Here is a 19,215-nt window from a genome sequence, read left to right as displayed (position 1 = left end):
ACCATTTAACACAATATGTTACATCTTACCTGCATTTTATTCACTTAAAGATAGTGGTGCCTCTTCTTGATATTGCTTTTAAGGACATCCTATTCTTTGGGAAATATAACAGTTACTTCATACACATAAAAACTTTCAATTTGAAATATACTAAACAAGTTTTTCTTCTTGTAGATTCAGAAAAGATGGAGAGGGTATTATGTCCGAAAACATACCCATAATTACTATGCACTGAAGAAGTACCTGGAAGCCATTTCTCTGAATAACGAGATTGTCAGGTAAAGATAAAAACTTCATGTGGTAGAACCTTAATTTCCTTTTCTTTTACTTGGAAAAAAATGATGTTGCTAATTAAACTATTTCTTTAAGTGTAGGATCCCTTCCATTATCAAATATATGTGTATGTTTCAGTCATTGTTCTCTTTAATTTTAGTCCTATGCATGTTGTGCTACATTCTCTTTTCATTTTGACCGTTATAAATTCTTTGAAATTCCAGCTTTTACCAGGTTAATAAAAGAGGATTTGCCTCTTCACCTACACTCAAAAACTAATAGATCATTATGCTATAAATGTGATCTGTTGAACTGGATTTTTTTGTTGTTATTTTGTTTTGAAAATTTATTATTGACAAAGAATGAAAGTGTATATTTGAGTCTAAGTTACGTTCATGAGCCATTGTGTGAATATTAATTGACTTTAATTGTTTTTTATCTATACTCAAGTTCTTACTATCATTTGGGAAAAAAAATACCATCTCCTGTGATGGTATCCAGCTTCTTATTCTGGTTCATTGGTGACTGTACACTATAGAAGGAAGATCAATGTCTATTTAAGAAAACAAAGAAGCTTGTGTTGAGAAGAGCAGGCCTGTAAAACAAAGGCTCACATGGATTCTGTACACATTGGTTTAAGTACCAGAGCAGTCACAGCACATCAGAACCTCATAAAGCCTAAAGACTCTCAACTGAGGAAGTGTGGGCAGACCTCAGGGCTTAAGAAGGACACTAGGTTGGATGTAGGGAAGGTGGCTCTCCTGATAGCTGCAATAGAGATTCTTCTGTAAGAATTTTGTCTAAAACTGTTATTGCTACATGTTCCTCTGTTTTTTCTTGTCTTTCCCAGAACTTAAATTGAAAATTTTGTAACATAGAGATTAATTATTTCTCTCTTCTTCATGTACTGTCCTGATATATAACAATTTCTACAGATAAAAGAAAAAAACAAACAAAATACTCACTGGCTGAATATAAGTATTACTTTCTCATTGTAAGAGAAAGAGTGTTGGACAGTTTTTGGCTGTACAGAAAGCTGAGTCAATTTGCAGTATTTGCATATAAATATAAGGAATTCATATTTCTGGAAGTCTCATGTAGGACACGTGACAGAGACAATTCAATCAGAATTCTGTTATAGACAACAGCATATGCAATTTCTGTATGTAAAAAATTATCCAGCTTTCTGAAATGCTACATATTAATTTATATTATTTTTCCACAACTATTGTTGGTGTTGTTGGTGTCCTCTTTGTCATAGCACTGAAATAACTTCTGCATTACATTGTTAGATGTAACAAAATATACTGATAACTGCCTACCTGTAGTGTATTTAAATGCATTTTTGCACAGAATGTTAGATTACAACTCTGCAAAACTAAATTTAAAAAATCTCTTCAACTGTATCTTCAAAACATACAGTTTTGAAGTCATATCTTCTTGTTCGGAATTCCCTAATATTTGTTTCAGTTCATTAAAGAAAACCAACACAACAGTGCTTATAATTGTATAGATATTTTAATCAATGTGTTTCTTGTCTTTAACAGGTAAGATGAATGGTGTAATTTTAGGTACTTGAAACTGTGTCAAAGTTGGCGTGTATGAGCTCTTACTTGGCTATTGGTATATTGATATTCTGCTAATTTGAATTCTGCCTTCTGAAATTCAGAGAATAATTTCTAACTATCAGATTAAAAAATAAAATAAAATCTGTCTTTCAGATTAAAAAACCCAAAAAGATAAAATTGAGTTTTCTGGAAAATTTGGTCAGATAGACCGTATCCTCTCGGTTTTAAAAATTCTTCACTTCTCAAGTCCAACCAAGAATTGCTGCAGTAATCTTTTGCTCAGGTATATTTGAAACTAATATGTATATTATCTTCAACATTCTTTTGATTAAATCTAACAGATGCTTAGTGAAGATCAGGTGTAGGCCCTCAGCCAAACAGATTTTTCCTGTCATTGGGCTAAGTTGCTGCCAACTGCTTTGGCCCCAAGGTGGCACGGTGTGTTTCCTACTAGGAATACTGAACAAGGTGGAGGAGGGATTCTCTGCATATTTCAATCCCCTAGTACATCAAAAGGGACAGAACAACTTCATTGCTAATAGGTATCTTTGTATATATCAAATATGGCAATTTACATTATCTGAAATTAAAGGAGTACATTTATGAACTGGCTGAGTTTCATTCCAGCTTCAGCATTATGGAAATGTATGTTTACAGACAGAGCCCCTTGTTACACTTGTGCATTCAGATTAAGCTGTCTTTGAGTGTTTCACACCTCAAGAACACCAAGAAACAACAGAACCATGGTAAATGAAGCAATGCAATTATTTTATCATTTCTTACAGCTACATTCATCAGACTATATGCATTAGTGCTGTGACCATGAAAGTAAAGAACTAAGTTTCTCCACAAATAGTACTACAACTACAGTAAAAAAATTAAACTGATTTTTAGAGCTTCCAGGGTATAAAAAAACAACCAACTAACCAAAAACCACACACTCTAAGTTTGTCATTTCAAAAGTTTGTTTAAGCTGTATTCTTTCTGAAGGTATGCTGTAGTCCTAAACTGTACTGCAATATGTTTCTTAGTCTTCTATAAAAATGCTAATAGATTTTCTATTTATCAACAACTACCTGGAATTACATTGCAGGTCCTTTCAAGGTATAGTTTTACCTCGTGGTCACCGGAACCAGAGGTTGTGCTTTGTTTTCTCTCCTTTCTTTAGGGAGAAGCCTGTACCCACTTCACAGGAAGTTACTATAGAATTTTGGACATTCTGTTAGTTTACAGCCTGGTATCTTAAAGGAATTACTGACCAAAGTTTGTTGCCTTCTCTCTCATCTTTCCCATTTTTTTTTCCCATACAAGACTTTTCTTTTACCACGGGGTAATCTCATCTGGTATCTACATCTTTACCTTCCAGCTTTAATACAAGCCGGCCTTATTTAATAGCTGCCCTCATTTAGTACTGGACCTTTATCATTTGTCTTTACTGTGAAAGTCCCAGGAGAAAGTAAACTTAATAGAAGCTGCCCCAGTTTAAAGCCATAGAGGGATGTAATTAAGTTTAACAGAAATTGATTTAACAGAAATTGACCTAAAATATAATTAAATAATAATAGTCATATTATGTGTGAGTTTACACACCTTAACAGACTGCTTATCCTAACCTAAGATGCTGTTTTTGTAAGAACTGGAGATAGCTGTCTGTTTTAGCTCCCAGACTGGCTGAAGAATAAAGGGCAAAACCAATAAGTTTAATGGCTGTAGAGTCTTCAAGAGTCCTTAGATAAGAAGTGATTCAAAGAATCTCTTGACAGATGGCAAAAGAATGCATTTGTACACTGAGTTCTATCTTCATAAGGGCATACTCTAATTTTTCTTTAAATTTGTATTGTTTAGCTTCAGTGTAACTTTGTAATGAGTTTCCTAGTCCTAAATTCTGAAATTTGTGCAAGGTTTCTCAGAGTCACAGAATGGCTGAGGTTGGCAGGGACTTCTGGACACCATCTGGTCCCACTCCCTTTTCTAGCAGGGCTATACGGAGCAGATTGCGCATTACTTTGTCATGGGAACTTTGGAGGATCTCCAAAAGGGAGACTCCACAACCTCTTTGTGCCATCACCTGCATGGTAAAGGAGTGCTTCCTTGTGTTCACAGGGAACTTCCTGTGTTCCAGTTTGTGTCCACTGTCTCTTGTCCTGGCACTAGACACCACTGAATAGAGCCTGGTTTTAGGAACTTCTAAACCAACCAAGTAGGAAACATAGTCTTAAATATTTTTTTAAATAGAATTTTGCTATGTTGATTTTTGTAAATATTCTTCATATGTTGCAGCTATTTGTATTTGAATAAATGCCGATGCATACTGTATTCTGCCTGAATATAGATTAATTGGATGGTTGCATACATAAATGTATTAAAATTAATTCGATTATTTCTCATTAAAATTACTATATTTCATGTTGAGGAAAAATACTTTGTTTTGAAGCATTCTTAAAGCTTTAGCATTTCTGAGACTTGGCAAAATTGTTACAAAGGGAAATATGCCAAAAGCAATTAGCATAGACTGTAAGTCCATATGATATGTTAGAATTTTGTTTTATGTGAAGCTGTTTCCAATCAATGATAAGAAAATGGACATCACAAAAATTAGCATGCTAGTGCCATTGTATCAAAATAATTTATGGATAACATCAGTTGTCCAACTGCTTGATTAACTTACAGTTCTCTGTCTAAGGTTATCTGCACACTGGCCTTTAAACTACAGTAAAGCAACTTTGCTGTATGTCAGGTGTGCAACTGGAGATAAGATTTTGGGATGTAGTGCTCCTTTTGCTGATGAATGGCACCATTTAGTTTTTTCCTACGTATACGACTCAGTAAGATAGCACTATCAGGAAACTAGCAAAGCGTTGGCAAAGTACTGGTGTATGGAGTTCCTTTATAATCAAGGCAGGTAGTTTAGTCTTTGCTATGGAATAAGCACCGACTCACATATAGCAGACTAAGACCAGAGTCTAGTTTTAGCAAGTATCATAATGTATGTAAGCATTGTTAACTCATGAATTTCACACACTGAGAAGATTCACACCAATTTTTTCTCTTTTCTTGTTGGCTCTTGTAGTGAAAGTGACCCTTGAGTGTGGCCCTTGTGTTTGACTTTCATCTAAGTTAGACTAGATGTTCTATCAGCAGATTTAGAATCACAGTAATCATTAAAGCTTCTTCAGATAATGCCAAGGAAACAGATAATGCTAAATGATAAAAATCACTTAGTTGGTAATACATATATTTACAAATCCTTTATGCAGTCTAATTATTTCATAATCTTATTGAACAGTGAAATATGGTACTGTTGTATGTTGCTGGTTGTCTAATCCAATGTTCTGCAAATATGCTTGATCTCGTAGCATGGAAAAAAATAAGAGTATTGGGTTATCTTGGTTACCGGAGCATTTCTGAGTTTTACTTACTTTTAACATGAGAAACACTTTGCTTCTTAAAACTTTTGAGGTATTGCTGTTTTCCACAAAGAGGGCTTGAAATAAATCATCTGTTGTCATACTAATATGAAGAGAACTTGTTCAGCCTCCATCTGTCTGATCCTTTCTGATAAAGATAAGTCCAGGTGCTGGCTATTTTCTCAAGTGTCAAAGTATTTTGAAGAATGCATATATTGTCTTATAATTCAATTAAAATGTTCCTCCTCATTGACTGCAGAAGCAATTGATTCTGTAGTCTATTTTCAATTAGTGCCAAAGCCTTTCAGACAGCTCCTTCGAGTTCTTAAAACAATAAAAAACTCATTTTTGTAATGTTGTCTTTCACTTTATGCTTAATTATCTAATTTATCTTTAACCCATCTTCTTTTTCTTGTCTTCGAAGATATCTAAAGGAAACAGATTATAGTTTTTAAGTTATTTGCCTGTAATTAGAATTTTCTGAATGTAAACATATCCTGTCAGCTTTCTCTGGGAGCCATAGAAACAGAGATGAGTGCCAAATATGCTTTCTTTCATTTGAATATTAATTTTGAGTGATAGTTTCTGTAACTTGAGCCATCTATGCCTTTTCTAGAGAATTTTAGTTGTAACTGCTAGATGTGATAAGAAACATGGAACTAGAATCACTGAAGTTGTTCTTTGTGATTTGATCTAGTTTCCTGTGAACGATATCAAGATGTGTGCACTAACTTAAGTGGGAATTAGACCAGAGAAAAGCTTTAAGAGAATCATTTTAAAGTGTTAAATCTAGTTAGATTATCTACAGTCATGTATATTGTTATTGCTGTTCCTTCTTAAGTGTGTTGTCCATAAATCTATCTTTCAGCGCAGTTTCAGAGCATTAAAAAAATCCATGAAAAGTTAGCCCATTTTCAGGTCTTCCCTTTGCCTACCTTTATGGATATTAACACAGTTGCACATACGCATATGATTTTATACAACATATGTGCTTATATTCCTATAGGCTTTCAATAATGCATTTTGCCAACCAAGGCTTTTTAGATTAAGTTTTTTCTTTTTAGTTTGGTCATGAAATTGAACTGGCTAAAGCTATAAAACAAGCAATATCTTGTTTTAACTGCATAGGAAAATAATTTCTGATTGCAGATAGATACACCTCAGGCGTGTCTTATTCTATATAAATCTCTCTTGAGCAAGTGGTATTTTAGCCAGTTCTGTGTAATATAGAACAACTTCTTCAGATAAACCTGAATAATCTAGGTAATGTAAGTAATTGGTTCGACTGTACTCTTTAAAAATACGAAGGCTGTTTTTTCTCATGTATTTTTGTATAGCTGTAAACTCACTATTTGGATTAAGAGGTTAAATATTAAGCTTTATTTCACCTATATCCAAAGCAAAGTTTTTAATCTGAGTTTGTAGAAAGAAATTTTAGGTACTGACATTCAGTCATTGAACTGCATTTATTTTGAACTAGGTGTCTTAAAATTACTGAAATTTTATAAAACATTTTCTATAGATCTACTAATCCTAGAATTTCATATTGTCCTACAAAGACAGGCTTCATGGTTTTATGTTTTGACTGAAGCAGTGTCTTTGCTGTAAAATAAGTAGAAAAGGGGAAGAGGTACAGTTTCATTAAGCTCTAACATATCATCGACTGTCAGGTAGGTCTTGTTATGCTGTCCATCCTCATTTAACTATCCCACAAGATCTCTTAATGAAGTTAAGCCCCAAGTTCACTCCAGTAATTCTGTGGCAAGAGTTTGTGCAATGTAACAATTCATCACTTGTCAGGAAGGCACTTTTAGTTTATACATTTAATAAGGGCATCCTCTAGCTTGGTTAATTAGAAGTGAACAGTTTGCATATTTACTAAATGCGGAGTGTCATTGCCACCACGGCCTATTGCCTACATGAATTATTTCTCTATCTGCAATAAACAGCTGGGTAATTATTACTGCCATAATCAGATAAATTCCCTCTGTAAGGCTTTTCTTACATGGCAATTCTTTGAACTCATCCAAAGCTGAACAAAATTTATGAACTCCAGCAGCTAGGCCACTTTTTCATAGTCTAGTGTCCCTGTTCCCTATTTCAAGGACATGTAGAATACTATAAATATTGTGTAAATTAGGAGCATAAATATGATTACCTAAAGATTACATATTAATAAACTTGATTTTCAAAATACAATTTTCAGTTTGTAACTGATTAAATTATAGCAGTTCTAGTTTTATCTAATTGTAGAGACATGACAGGTCATCTATATACAGGCTATACTCAGTTATCAGGGAAGAGCTCTACCACTTGAAGACTAAGGACTCTTGAGAAAGTGTATCAATATTTTTTCATGCACATTTTGGAGAACTAGAAATGTCATATGTTTATGAAACTAGAAAAATGACATTTTATATGCCATTTACTGAACTTATTTAAGGCAGTACATTTGTCACTAAAAAAAAGGTGGTTCTTTTGGTTTGCAACTTTCAGCTTAATAATGAAGCACGAAATTTAAATGTGTGAATTTGTTACCTTAGAAAATCACACATTTTGTTTACTAAAGCAATCTGTGTACAAATGGCTAAGTAACTAATCTTGTTCTACATTGTCCAAGTAGTCCATCTTGTTCTACTGATGGTCAAGTTTGATTTTTTTTTTTCTTCTAATGATGCTCAGAAACTCTTCTGCTCTGAATCAGATGGTCTAGTCTAAATTCAGATCCATCAACTTCATATCTATCAACAACAATTTTATAACAATATTTATTTTAGTCCAGTAACCTTTGGTTAAACACAGTCTAGTTTGATTTGATATCTCCAAATGATGGAAAATACCATTTGTATTCTACTGCAAAAGTTAATTATCTTATGTCCCATATGTCTCTGCTAAATTGCTTTAATTTCTTCTTCAAACCAATGTTTCTTTTTATATCCTCCTTTGGTAGACTGAAAACTCATTTAATATCCAAAATCCGTACATTAATATAGCCACTTTTTTGTTTTCTGTTTGATAAAGAAATAAAAATATCCAACATTTTTATTCTGATGGATTGTCAGTTTGTATATTAATTTATATACCTTTTCGTCACAGGGTCATAGAAAATCTTCAGCTCTGTGAGTCCTACTCGTAATACCCCTCTACAAGACATAGTATACTTCCTCATACTGGGAGCATGACTTTTTTTAAGCTGTGTAAACCATTTCCCTATTGTTATCCTCCTTTCAAATTCCTCATACTCTTCACCTTGTAGGGATAATTACATGAATCCATTAAGCTGTTTATCCTTGACAGTGAAGCTAAATCCCAGTTCTTTTACCTTGAACTTCACGGTTCCTGCTGTCTTCAAAACAAACCAGCAAGAGAGTGTTTAACAAAAGCAAGATTTTCAACCTTTATTTCTCCAATTAGGCTATTCTTTTATTGTCCAATTTACTAGCTTATTGAAAACATTCACAGCTTCTTCTAACAGACTAATCTGATCTTCCAGGTGCATGACGCCCAAAGTGATCCAGTACTCATTAGCCTGCTTGTACTTAGTGGTTGGAGGCCTCACCACCATTCACCTTTGGACTTATTTACTCAAGGAAGGATGTAGTACTCCAAGTAATAAATTATATGCTTAGGTATAGACAATAAAATCTAAACATCAGATGTACTCCTTAGGCATGAATAATAGATGCTGAGTGTCTCATAACCTAAAAATGTCTGATTTTTGAGATCTTGATTACATAACATTTTCAATATATTCTAGCATTTCTGAATAATTGGGATCTAGCTGATAATTTCATATTGCTAATTAGCCACTGCTTTGAATTGTGCTGCATATGAGTAGTACTTCAGTACTTAAAAATATTAGATCTCTCCTAAAATGACTGCATCTGTGTTATCTTTCATAGTGTTTTACACTTTATAATAATTGACATCACAGATGCTCAGGTGGCAACACAAACTGTATACACAAATTTATTTGGGAATTTGAGAAAGCCATCAGGTACAGTGAAAATCATTAGAGTGTTGTGAGATTTGGCATTAGTGCTGTGCTCTACATAGCGGGTCAATATATAAAAGCTCTCTCTGCCTTGCCATTATAAGACTTATTTAATGTGAAAAATGTATACCAAACATATGCAGACTTTAAATATCAAAGTAAGTAAAAAATGTGAATCAGTCAGTAGGCTTTTCAGTCAAATCGTTGCTTAAAACCTTGAGAAGGAAAATCAACTTAGCTGATGACCTTTAGAAGTTATAATATGTTTTTAGTGATTTAAAATCAACCTATATGTTGCCAAGTACCATATATTAAGGTAAAAGAAATATATACATGTATATATTGTCCTGCACTGCAGCAGAAAGGTAACAGCTTAAAAGAGTGTGTACTTGTATCAGGACAACTTAGCTGCAACTGCATAGCATAGCAGTGTGCTTTCCTGTTGTTATTACTGTGCAGATGGTAGCATGCACAGTCTGCTGGAAATTGCACTGCCAAAAATAACAGATACTTTCATATTATATTCACTGAGAACTTTCATTGGTAGCTGGCTATCTTTAGACATTTTCATTCATTTGTTGCAGGAAAAATTAAGAACTTGACAGCTCTCTTAGCAGCTTAGCCCTGACACTGTGCTAGAAATGACCACTTCTGCTGAACTTCCATTAGAATAATTTGTGTGTCAGAGCTGTGTAATCCATTCAGGACCAAATCAGCTTTGTTACCCCTAATTACTAATTTCACTATTTAGACTAATCAGGCTGATTTTTCATGACAAGCACCCACTTGAAAAAAGAATGCCTGCCATAGCTTGCTTCTACCTGTTACAGTTAGCTGTATTAGCATAAAACTGAGCAGAAATAAAGTTGAAACAGGATACTTGGATACAGTTCCTCAATCAGTGGAAAATTCAGTACTGTTGATATTCTTATCCCTCATCCATAATGGGTATGTTTATAACTTTAAATCAAAATAGTTAAGCTAACAAAACTTCAGTGTTTAAATCATGCCTTTTGCAAGAAATGTTTTTCAACTACATGACATTTTAAGCTGCTAATGAGTAGGAATTAGAATCAGCCTAAGGATTTGTATACACAAGGAAAAATTTTTAGACCAGTATGTTAATTTTACATATTTCCAGAAAGTTAAATAATTTAGTAGTTTTTAAATATGTGTATGGAAAAACCCTATATGAGTTGAAACGTTACTTAGAAGATTCTGTGTAATGAATTAAGGAAAACATTCCCTTTTTAATTATAAAGTGGCTATGTTACGAGTAACTTCAAAAGCCATTGCACTCTGTTGAGTAACTGTGCTGCAGTTAAAATTGGAAGGATAAGAAGGGTACATCAGTCTGTTCTTTCCTATCAGCTGATACATGCTGTGTCCTGATCTCCTGATCTGCACAAAGTGTTCATTCACTGTATGCCCTTCACTGCTATGTTCATCTCATTTCCTACACAGCATATTGATCACACTGTGGACTTTGACAGTTGAACTGGTATGTCGCCTAATTCCATTGGTACACTGTGTGATTAAAGAAAGGTGGGCAGAATGTGTTCTGCTGTGCACAGATGATAATGGGATTTTAAGGTGTAACAATTTTTTTCTTTAAAATTAATAATTACAGAATCCATTGGATGTTTTTGCTTTTGTTTGTTATTTTTATTAGTTTCCTGTTCACTGCACTGCAATGACAAACCAGTTACAGTCCTCCATATTTTGAAGAGACACATCACTGTTAAGTTGTCAAACAGGTTGATATAATTAGTTTTGTGATAGGTGTTTATTGGACCTCATAGCCCTAATAACTGTCCTAATACCTCCTCAGAATTGACATTGACCCTGCTCTCTGAATCTGTAAAATTTCTAAATCCCAATTAGAATTTCTGAAAACTAATCCACTCTGCCAGGTTAATGTATCCTTTGAACTTAAAATCTGTTTTAAACATCAGTATCTCTAGCTCTTCTAGACTGAAACCTTAACAAGTTCAGGATTATATTTTAATTCTAGACGAGTACACTTGTTATTCCTATAAGAAAACTCTTTCCTCTGTTTCTTCCTGAGCCACATGCTTTCTTAAAAACATATCTACATTATTAAAATTCTCCCTTCCATTTTCTCAGCCATACCGCACAGCACTGTGAATACGACATACATAATAGAATCAAAAATTGAATATCCTACAGTTTGCTGTCTCTTACATTTGTCTCTATATGTAGTCAGTTCATGGCAATTCCACCAATGCTAAGAATTTGGAAAGTATGTTCCTATTTCAAGTCTTCTTTCAAAAGGCATATCATATTTTTATTTTAACCAGATAGCTTATTTGCTGATATTTTCTTCTCGAATTATATTTTAGATATGTAAAATGCATGCTAAACTGCAAACTTTGGGTGTCTTTAGAGCTTTATTACTTCGTTCGCATAAAACAAGCTTAAATGCTACCTGCTTCAACCTCTTTGGAGCAATTCCAGGTAAGCTGGAAAGTGTTTCAGTCGAAAGGCTCCCCAGATAGTTGACTATCAGTATCATAATTTGATTGTCACTAGCCCACATTGTTTGTAAACTGTTTGTACGAGGTTGGTAATTTCCATAATCACCTGTGAGAAAATACCCACTGATTCAATGGAAATCTGACTTTCTCTTTACATCTCCATTCAGCACTCTTCAATAACCTTCAGCCATTTGTTTACTATCACTAGATCTCCAGGAATACTATTAGTGTGGATTTCTCCTTTTCCTTGATCCTCTAAAAACAGAAAGGAGTGGAATGACATGTTTACAGAATGGTCATGAGGACATTCAGGATGCAGTGTGAACACAGGTTATATTGCTGAATATTATGCTTTTGAGCATAAGGCCACATGAACAAATGGACGAGGCAGCACATACATATATAAAGGCAGCACATGCATTACAGTAATATAAGCACCCATTCTTAACAGAGAACTCTTCAGTGCTATATAAATATAATACCTTTAAATACTTACAAGTATTACTTCTTGTCTGAATCTCTTGCATAATCCATCAGTTTCCAGATGTTTGAGGGCTGTTAAAGCTATTATTTAAGCTTTTTTTTTTTAACTTTTATTTCAAACTTATAAGATGTTGAAAACTTTAGAAAGTAGTATACATCTTTATGTTGTAGTAAATCACTGCTTTAAAATACTCGCTCAACAGAATATATATATATATACACTATTTTTGCAAGATTCATGGGTCTCAGCATTGAATGTTATGTAAAACAGAGCTGAGTTGATTCTTGTTTTCAACAAAATGATCATATGCCAGAATTACTCTGACAACTAATTGAGTTTTCTCTTACTGAAAACAATGGGATTTCATCATTACAAAGAAGCAAACACCTACCCTTCTATTTAAAAAAAAAAATGCCACAGTGCATGTGTAAACTAATGCATATATCTGCAACCAATCTGCTATAAACATTTTAATTTTATACTAGCTGAAGTCTACCTAGAAAAGTAATGATGAACTGCAGAAGCACTTTCTGGACCTTTAATCACTTTATGTTTTGTTATATTTCAAGCAAATACACTCTGAAATCCTCTGTGATTCCCAGCAGAAAGAACAGTGTTTATCATTGCATTACCAATGAGTGGTTTAAATTTCAGCTGTGTGAATAAAACTATCTGGTACATGTTTGAGAACAAATAATATACTTTTAAGAATTGGTTAATCCCAGATTTCACTGGGCAAGACTGCACAGTTGCAAACATGTCACATAATATGGCAGTACACATCATAGTAGAGAGGAGCAGGGTGTTACAGAGCCTTTCTGTTTGCTCAGTAAATCTGAACAGATTCATTCAAGTATTCTGAACTAGGCTGAGGATGATCAAGCTGTCTGACACACAACACAAGAGTAGTGTGTGTGTTCAGTTAAAATTCTGTCTTTAAAGTATAGCACTCTCTATAAACTCCCTGTACATCCTGGGCTGCTCTCTCGATGTAAACCTCATTTTTTACCCAAGTATAATAGGTAAAAGTAAAATCATATTATCACAGCAAGTCACACTGTATTCTCATATACACCAATGTAATGTCAAAGCAAGTAGCATGCAGTTGTGTACCAAAAGTGTTGTCCCACTAATTTCATTTTCAGTTCCATATTCTCTGTTTGAGGAGGGAGGATGATAGATAGTGAGGAAGGTAAAATTGATTTAGGTTTTTGCTTTTATGCTAAGATCGCCTACTGCTATTTTCCTGGAATTTTATGATTTGGAGTCTGAACTGTTTAAAATCACAATAACTTTATACTCCGAGTACTATTGATCAACTATTGATTTTCCTGGATTCTCTTTTGTTTAGTAAATATTACAATTTTATTATGGTTATCTCATCAAAGGATCACAGAATTTAAGTGGAAGTGCAAGCAGAATGCAATTGTTTGATAAAGCTAATAAATGTAGGTCAGTGTGAATTTGTAAAATGTTGCAGTTCTCTGCAGAATTATGAAAATCTGTATATTGCTGAAATCATCACTTCAAGACCTTTCCAAAAGTGCCAGGAACAATATTATGTGTGTATTTTTAACCTTTATACAGACAGCAGGAGTACTGTCAACTAAATTTGCATCTCATAGCTGGAACCAGCACTGCTGCCTACTGCATAATGAAGTATCAGAATAACAATGTTACCTTGTCATATGAAAATGTTTTATTGTCAAACTATATAAGCCAAATAATTTTGTCATTAACAAATCAATAGCTACTTTACAGATTTCTTACATGAGATCATTTTTATTTGTTTTCTTTGCACACATTGATAATTCTATGCTTGATTTCAGTTACTTGGAGTATTCTGTATTACAAAGAAAATGCACTTTATATTACCTACATATTCACTTTTTAAACAAAAAAATGCATGGTAAGCTTGTGCTAATTAACACTGATATTTTTTGGACTTGAAAAATTTTCAAGTAATAGAGAAAAAGATAAAGCACTACATTTGTGAAAACTTACACATATTTCCTCTAAAATGGTATTCCATTTTAGAAAAAAATCTGTGTGATAGAAACTCTAGTTAAATTAGGCATACAGGGGAAGCCAAATTTGTAGGAAGATACGGTAGATGATAAAAAATTTAGATATGCTTTAAGACAATGAGAAAATTATGTTAAAAATTACCAATTTTTTAATTATAAGTTAGTTTAATTATTCCAACTATGAACCATGTAAAAGACAGATTATTTGCAAAAACAAAACAAGATTACTAATTAACCTAGAACATGCTATGCATTTACAGAACCCTTTTTCTCTCAATAAATTTGATGCAAGCCAAAATATTTTTCCATATTCAATTCTCCTCCTTGAACCATGAAAGGTTCATCCTGAAACAAACCGCATCCAGAGTCTGAAAGGATAAAGTTATTGATCATGCATGTTAGCTAGTATTCCTAATATCAGATAGTCCCAAGAAAGCATTGTTTATTATCACTGATTGAACTTGAGTTATATATGAACAAAGAGAAAGCTCGGTTTAATCCAAAGATCATTTAATTTCATGGAATTTTCTATTGACTGTAATGGAGTTTGCATTTATTCTCTTCGAACCTTTAAGATTTAACTTTAAGTCTGTTTGGAAGACTAGATTTATGTCTTTAATATCACTTATGCTTATATGCCTTTTTCTATATGGTAACAGTGAAACCCACTGCACAATGAATAATGTGTTGTTCTTGAACTGCTCACATATGAAATAGTATATTCATATCCTATCACTTATTGATTTCTTGATTTTGTTGCTCCTAATCAAATTCTTTGAAAATACAATGTTATTTTCTGTTGCCTGTCAGAAGAGAATCATCCTGGGAGCTCCCATCCTCCAGTCACTATTGACTGTATATTCTGTACAACTGTACACAGCAGTATTACGGGTGATAGAAATATTGTAGCACAACTAACAAGATGTGTAGGCTGCGAATGTATACTGAAGATTATTTGTAACTGCTAAAAACAAGCAAACTTTGGAAAGATTTCTGGCACAGTGTTATTGAAGACATGATTATCTGGAAAGTATCTTAATAATTTGAATTATAGTACTCTAAAAAGATCACAAATTGTGTTGGATTTCTACAATTATTTTTTACTTTTTGTTTGATTTCGAATTAGTATTATTTTTTTATTTTTGATTTCTTTTTAATTTCATCACATGCTGACTATTAAATATTCCCTGAAAATACTCCGATAAATTCAGTTTAATGACAATGGAAAACATTTTACATCCCATTATTACTAGATCTGTAACACACATTCTAAATAACAAGGCTTCTTTTGAAATAAGTACATAAGTATCTAAGAACATGAATAGCACTAGTAATGTGTTGATGCTGAATAGTTGACTGTAATAAAAAAAACAAGAAATAGTATTAAATAAGTAAAACAGATCAGATGGTCTGATACTGAAAGTAAACTGGCTTTTTTTTTTTAAGTGATACTATATGCATTTTCTATTAATCCATTTATTTTTGATTGATTGATATAGAACAAAGAGTATCCAAGTAAAAATGCTTATGTACCTACAGGCAGTGACTCTGAAATCTGCACCTTAAGGACAAAGAAAGGTCGCCAATCTCTCCAACTCCTAGTTCTTTGTCAAAAATGGACACAGTTAATGAGGTTTGTTTGGTACAGCACAAATTCTCAGACACAGATAGAGATCCTTTCAATGGAAACAAATTTGTTTGGCTTTACCAGGTTACTTAGCGATTAATAATAGCCTTGAGATGCAGGTCAGAAAGGTCATCGTACCCGCTTGCCAACACAATCTAAAATGTGCAGCTAGTCTGGCTTTGCAGGCTTTGAGGCCCCGAAACACTATGCATAAAGTAAAACAGGCTATTTTCCAACTTCTTTTTTCATATTAATAAGCAATTTTCAAGAGAAGGGTGGCAAAATGGGGGCCATGCCACTCTAAGTAATTCATTTATTTTGCAATTTAATCTTATGTTGGAAAAAAATTACACTGCTGAAAAAGCATAGCATGGTGATTTTTAAACGTCAGTGTGCTTCATAAGTAACCTTGTATGAAATATTGTATTAGCAGCCTTTAAGAGTAAACTGCAACAAAAAATATTTCCAGAGTTTGAAAGAGACCTATACATCTTTTCTGATCTTTAATTTATTTCCTTTCCATTTTATTTTTTTCTGTTACATTTGAAATAAAATGTGTAAATAGTTAATTTTTTACTTACTGTACTTGATAAAAACTTGAAAGATAGCATGAAATAAATAACAATTCTATGCTGCAATTTCTTTTTAATAATTCACTCTTTCACATATGTTGATGAACCTTTTTAATGTTATGATAGTTCCAATATTAAGAATAGATCGGATGCACAATCTTAGACACACTTTCAGAAGTAATATGATGTTCTAGCAGAATTGTTCATAGTAGCAAACTTATTCACATGTGACAGGATTTGGATTTTGTCCTATTGCATCTTATTTAGTATCCACTGACACAAGTGTGACCATTAATGTGGGCCTCTCTAAATATGTTTTGCTGGAACATTTGAATAATCCAGATATATTAATATCTGTTTAAATATTACAAATAATGGATAAATACTGATGGTGTATTTTTCTTTTTTTTTCTTTTCTTTTATTTTACCATATACTCAAATGCTTCAAAAAGAACCAACAAATAGAATTTACTCACCTAATTAACTTTAAAACAATGTAAATGGTTGACTGAATATATTTGGTGTCTTTGGCATGCCAATTAATTTGAACTAGCTATTTCTTAATAACAAATGTAACAAATGTTAATCAAACTAACCTTTTTTACCTGGGTCAAAAATCCATACATGTGCACTGTGCACAGTAGCACAAAATTTTGATTCTTAGAGATCACTAATTCTCTCCACTGTTTGCATAATTAATGAGAAACCTCGTTCTATGAAAGAAGTCATTGCGGTGGAAGCAATGGCCATTTTCTTTTCTAAATGTTCATTTGGAATCATGAGTTTTCCCCATTCTCTGCCAGTTGGTATTAGGTACAGTTCTTTAGTTCTTCTACAATGAAACAATGTCCTATAACCTATTGACTACGTCCTTTAGTTGACACTATTTTTGCAAACTTCTTTCATACACTGCCTCATGAGACAGTTATCTTTTTTTGTGTACCTGTACCACTGCTATCAGACTAGAGTATGAAGTGACCTGCACAAGAAACTTAATGCTATGGAAACTCCTCTTTTTAAAGACATTGCTGCATAAGAAGCTTGTATCAGTTTTCTGTGCATAAGTACTCAATTTTACAAAAGGCTCAAAGGCCTAGAAGAAAATATCAACTCTTACCCTGTGTTTACTATGCTTTTTCATGTCATGAGTTTGCAGGTAAGAAGGAGATGTCACAAAGCATTAATCGAAACTTAAGCGAACAGCTTCTGTTTTGAGACTGAAGGAACATTACTAAATTAAAATAAATTCTAGTTATAAAAAAGTCAAACGAGAATTATTCTGAAAGCAAAATATCTATAAATTTTATTTTATCAAACTATTAAAATGAGCATTGAGATATTCTTCAAATTAATAACTAAACAATATGAACTAATATACTGGTTTTGGCATTTTAATCCTATTTCTTCACAGCTATCTCCATGTAGATCCTGCTGCTGTGGAACTCAATGAACTGTGATTTTCCATTCTACTGTTGCAGTATACTGCTAATAGTTAATAGCAGAGACTATAGCAGAGACTATAAAAGGGTTAAAGTAAAATAAAACATGATCAGGTCCTTTATTATTACCACATGATTGATAGATTTATTTTATTACAGGAATGAACTCCAAGAGTACGCAGAAATGAATGAAAAGGCAAAGAAGAAGAAAGACTTAGAAAAGAAAGAAAAGGAAAAGAAATACAAAGCCCAAAAGATGCATTACCTCCTTAGCACTGAGCAGGTTGGTATACCTGTCCCTGACAGCTCATGCAAACCACTTGGGCCCCCAGCCTGACAGAGATAAACTAGCAGGCTGAATGGGACATGACTTGTTGAAAAGATATCACAAAGACACTACTTCGAGTTCAATTTAGTGCTTTTCTATAGGCAAGAGCAGGTACCATGACTATTCCACGACAGCAGCTTCATAGAGGCAGCATCAGCACTGCTGGCAGAAAGAGTCCAAGTCAGCAGTTTGATCTGCCACTGTGATAACACAACACGAAGGGCATAACCTCGCTTTAAAAACTCATTTTGACTGGCTTATTGTTGTGTTGTTGCACTTGTCAAGAACTAACAAGTTATTAAGCTGAGGAGGGATTTCATTTTTTCCCCCTTTTTAAATTGAGCTAATGCTGGGACTGGTTCTATCTTCTCTTTGTTTTCAAGACAGATTGTAAATGCAGTTTTTCTTTAAAAGCTTTTCCTAGAACTGCCTGAATCAGCTTATTTAGCATAATTGTTTTTACATAGAAATGCCTCATAAATTTTAAATATTTACTGATTAATTTGTTTTGTATTGATAAAAGTGATATATTTTTCAAGCTTTCTTATGTATGCTGCTTTGCAGACAGCATAGCCATACATGTATCTCAGACAAAATGAATATGATCGGTAATGCTTGTGCTTTTGCCTTTTGTTAGTGCTCTTTTTTAAACTTTCACATAGACCATAAGTGCCTAGTGATTGGTTTTACTTCATATGAATAAGGAATAACAGACAGTTGGGATATGCTGATGTGAACTAAATGCTTCTTTTTCTTGATTCATACTCTTTTCTTACTTTATGTATCTGATTGGTTATTTATCTATATAGATTATCTGTGTGGAAGAAGTGCAAATCCTAAGGAAAGCAAGAAAAATACCATGCCACTTAGTGGCAGAAAATTAATATTTTCTTCTGTTTGGGAATCATTTGTAATCTAAACATTACCTAAAATATATATGCATTGACTGGATATCAGTTATAAAAAAAAAAATCAATTTTCCAATAAAACATGAGTAA

At 33.3% G+C, this 19,215-nt stretch overlaps 1 protein-coding gene across 3 annotated transcripts in view; it reads left to right on the top strand.

Moving 5' to 3' along the window:
* Nucleotides 1-19,215, top strand: part of SPATA17 (spermatogenesis associated 17) — a 91,217-nt gene that overhangs the window by 18,805 nt on the left and 53,197 nt on the right. For all 3 annotated transcript variants that reach the window (XM_031552359.1, XM_031552360.1, XM_031552358.1), the window contains 2 exons: nt 175-278; nt 18,049-18,172. In XM_031552359.1, coding sequence (XP_031408219.1) covers nt 175-278; nt 18,049-18,172 — 228 coding nt within the window. The remainder of the gene's footprint in view (nt 1-174; nt 279-18,048; nt 18,173-19,215) is intronic.

Source organism: Meleagris gallopavo, chromosome 2, assembly GCF_000146605.3.
Source record: "Meleagris gallopavo isolate NT-WF06-2002-E0010 breed Aviagen turkey brand Nicholas breeding stock chromosome 2, Turkey_5.1, whole genome shotgun sequence".
NCBI classification, from domain to species: domain Eukaryota; kingdom Metazoa; phylum Chordata; class Aves; order Galliformes; family Phasianidae; genus Meleagris; species Meleagris gallopavo.
The sequence above is the reverse complement of the archived record's forward strand: the minus strand, read 5'-3'. Positions and strand labels throughout refer to the sequence as shown.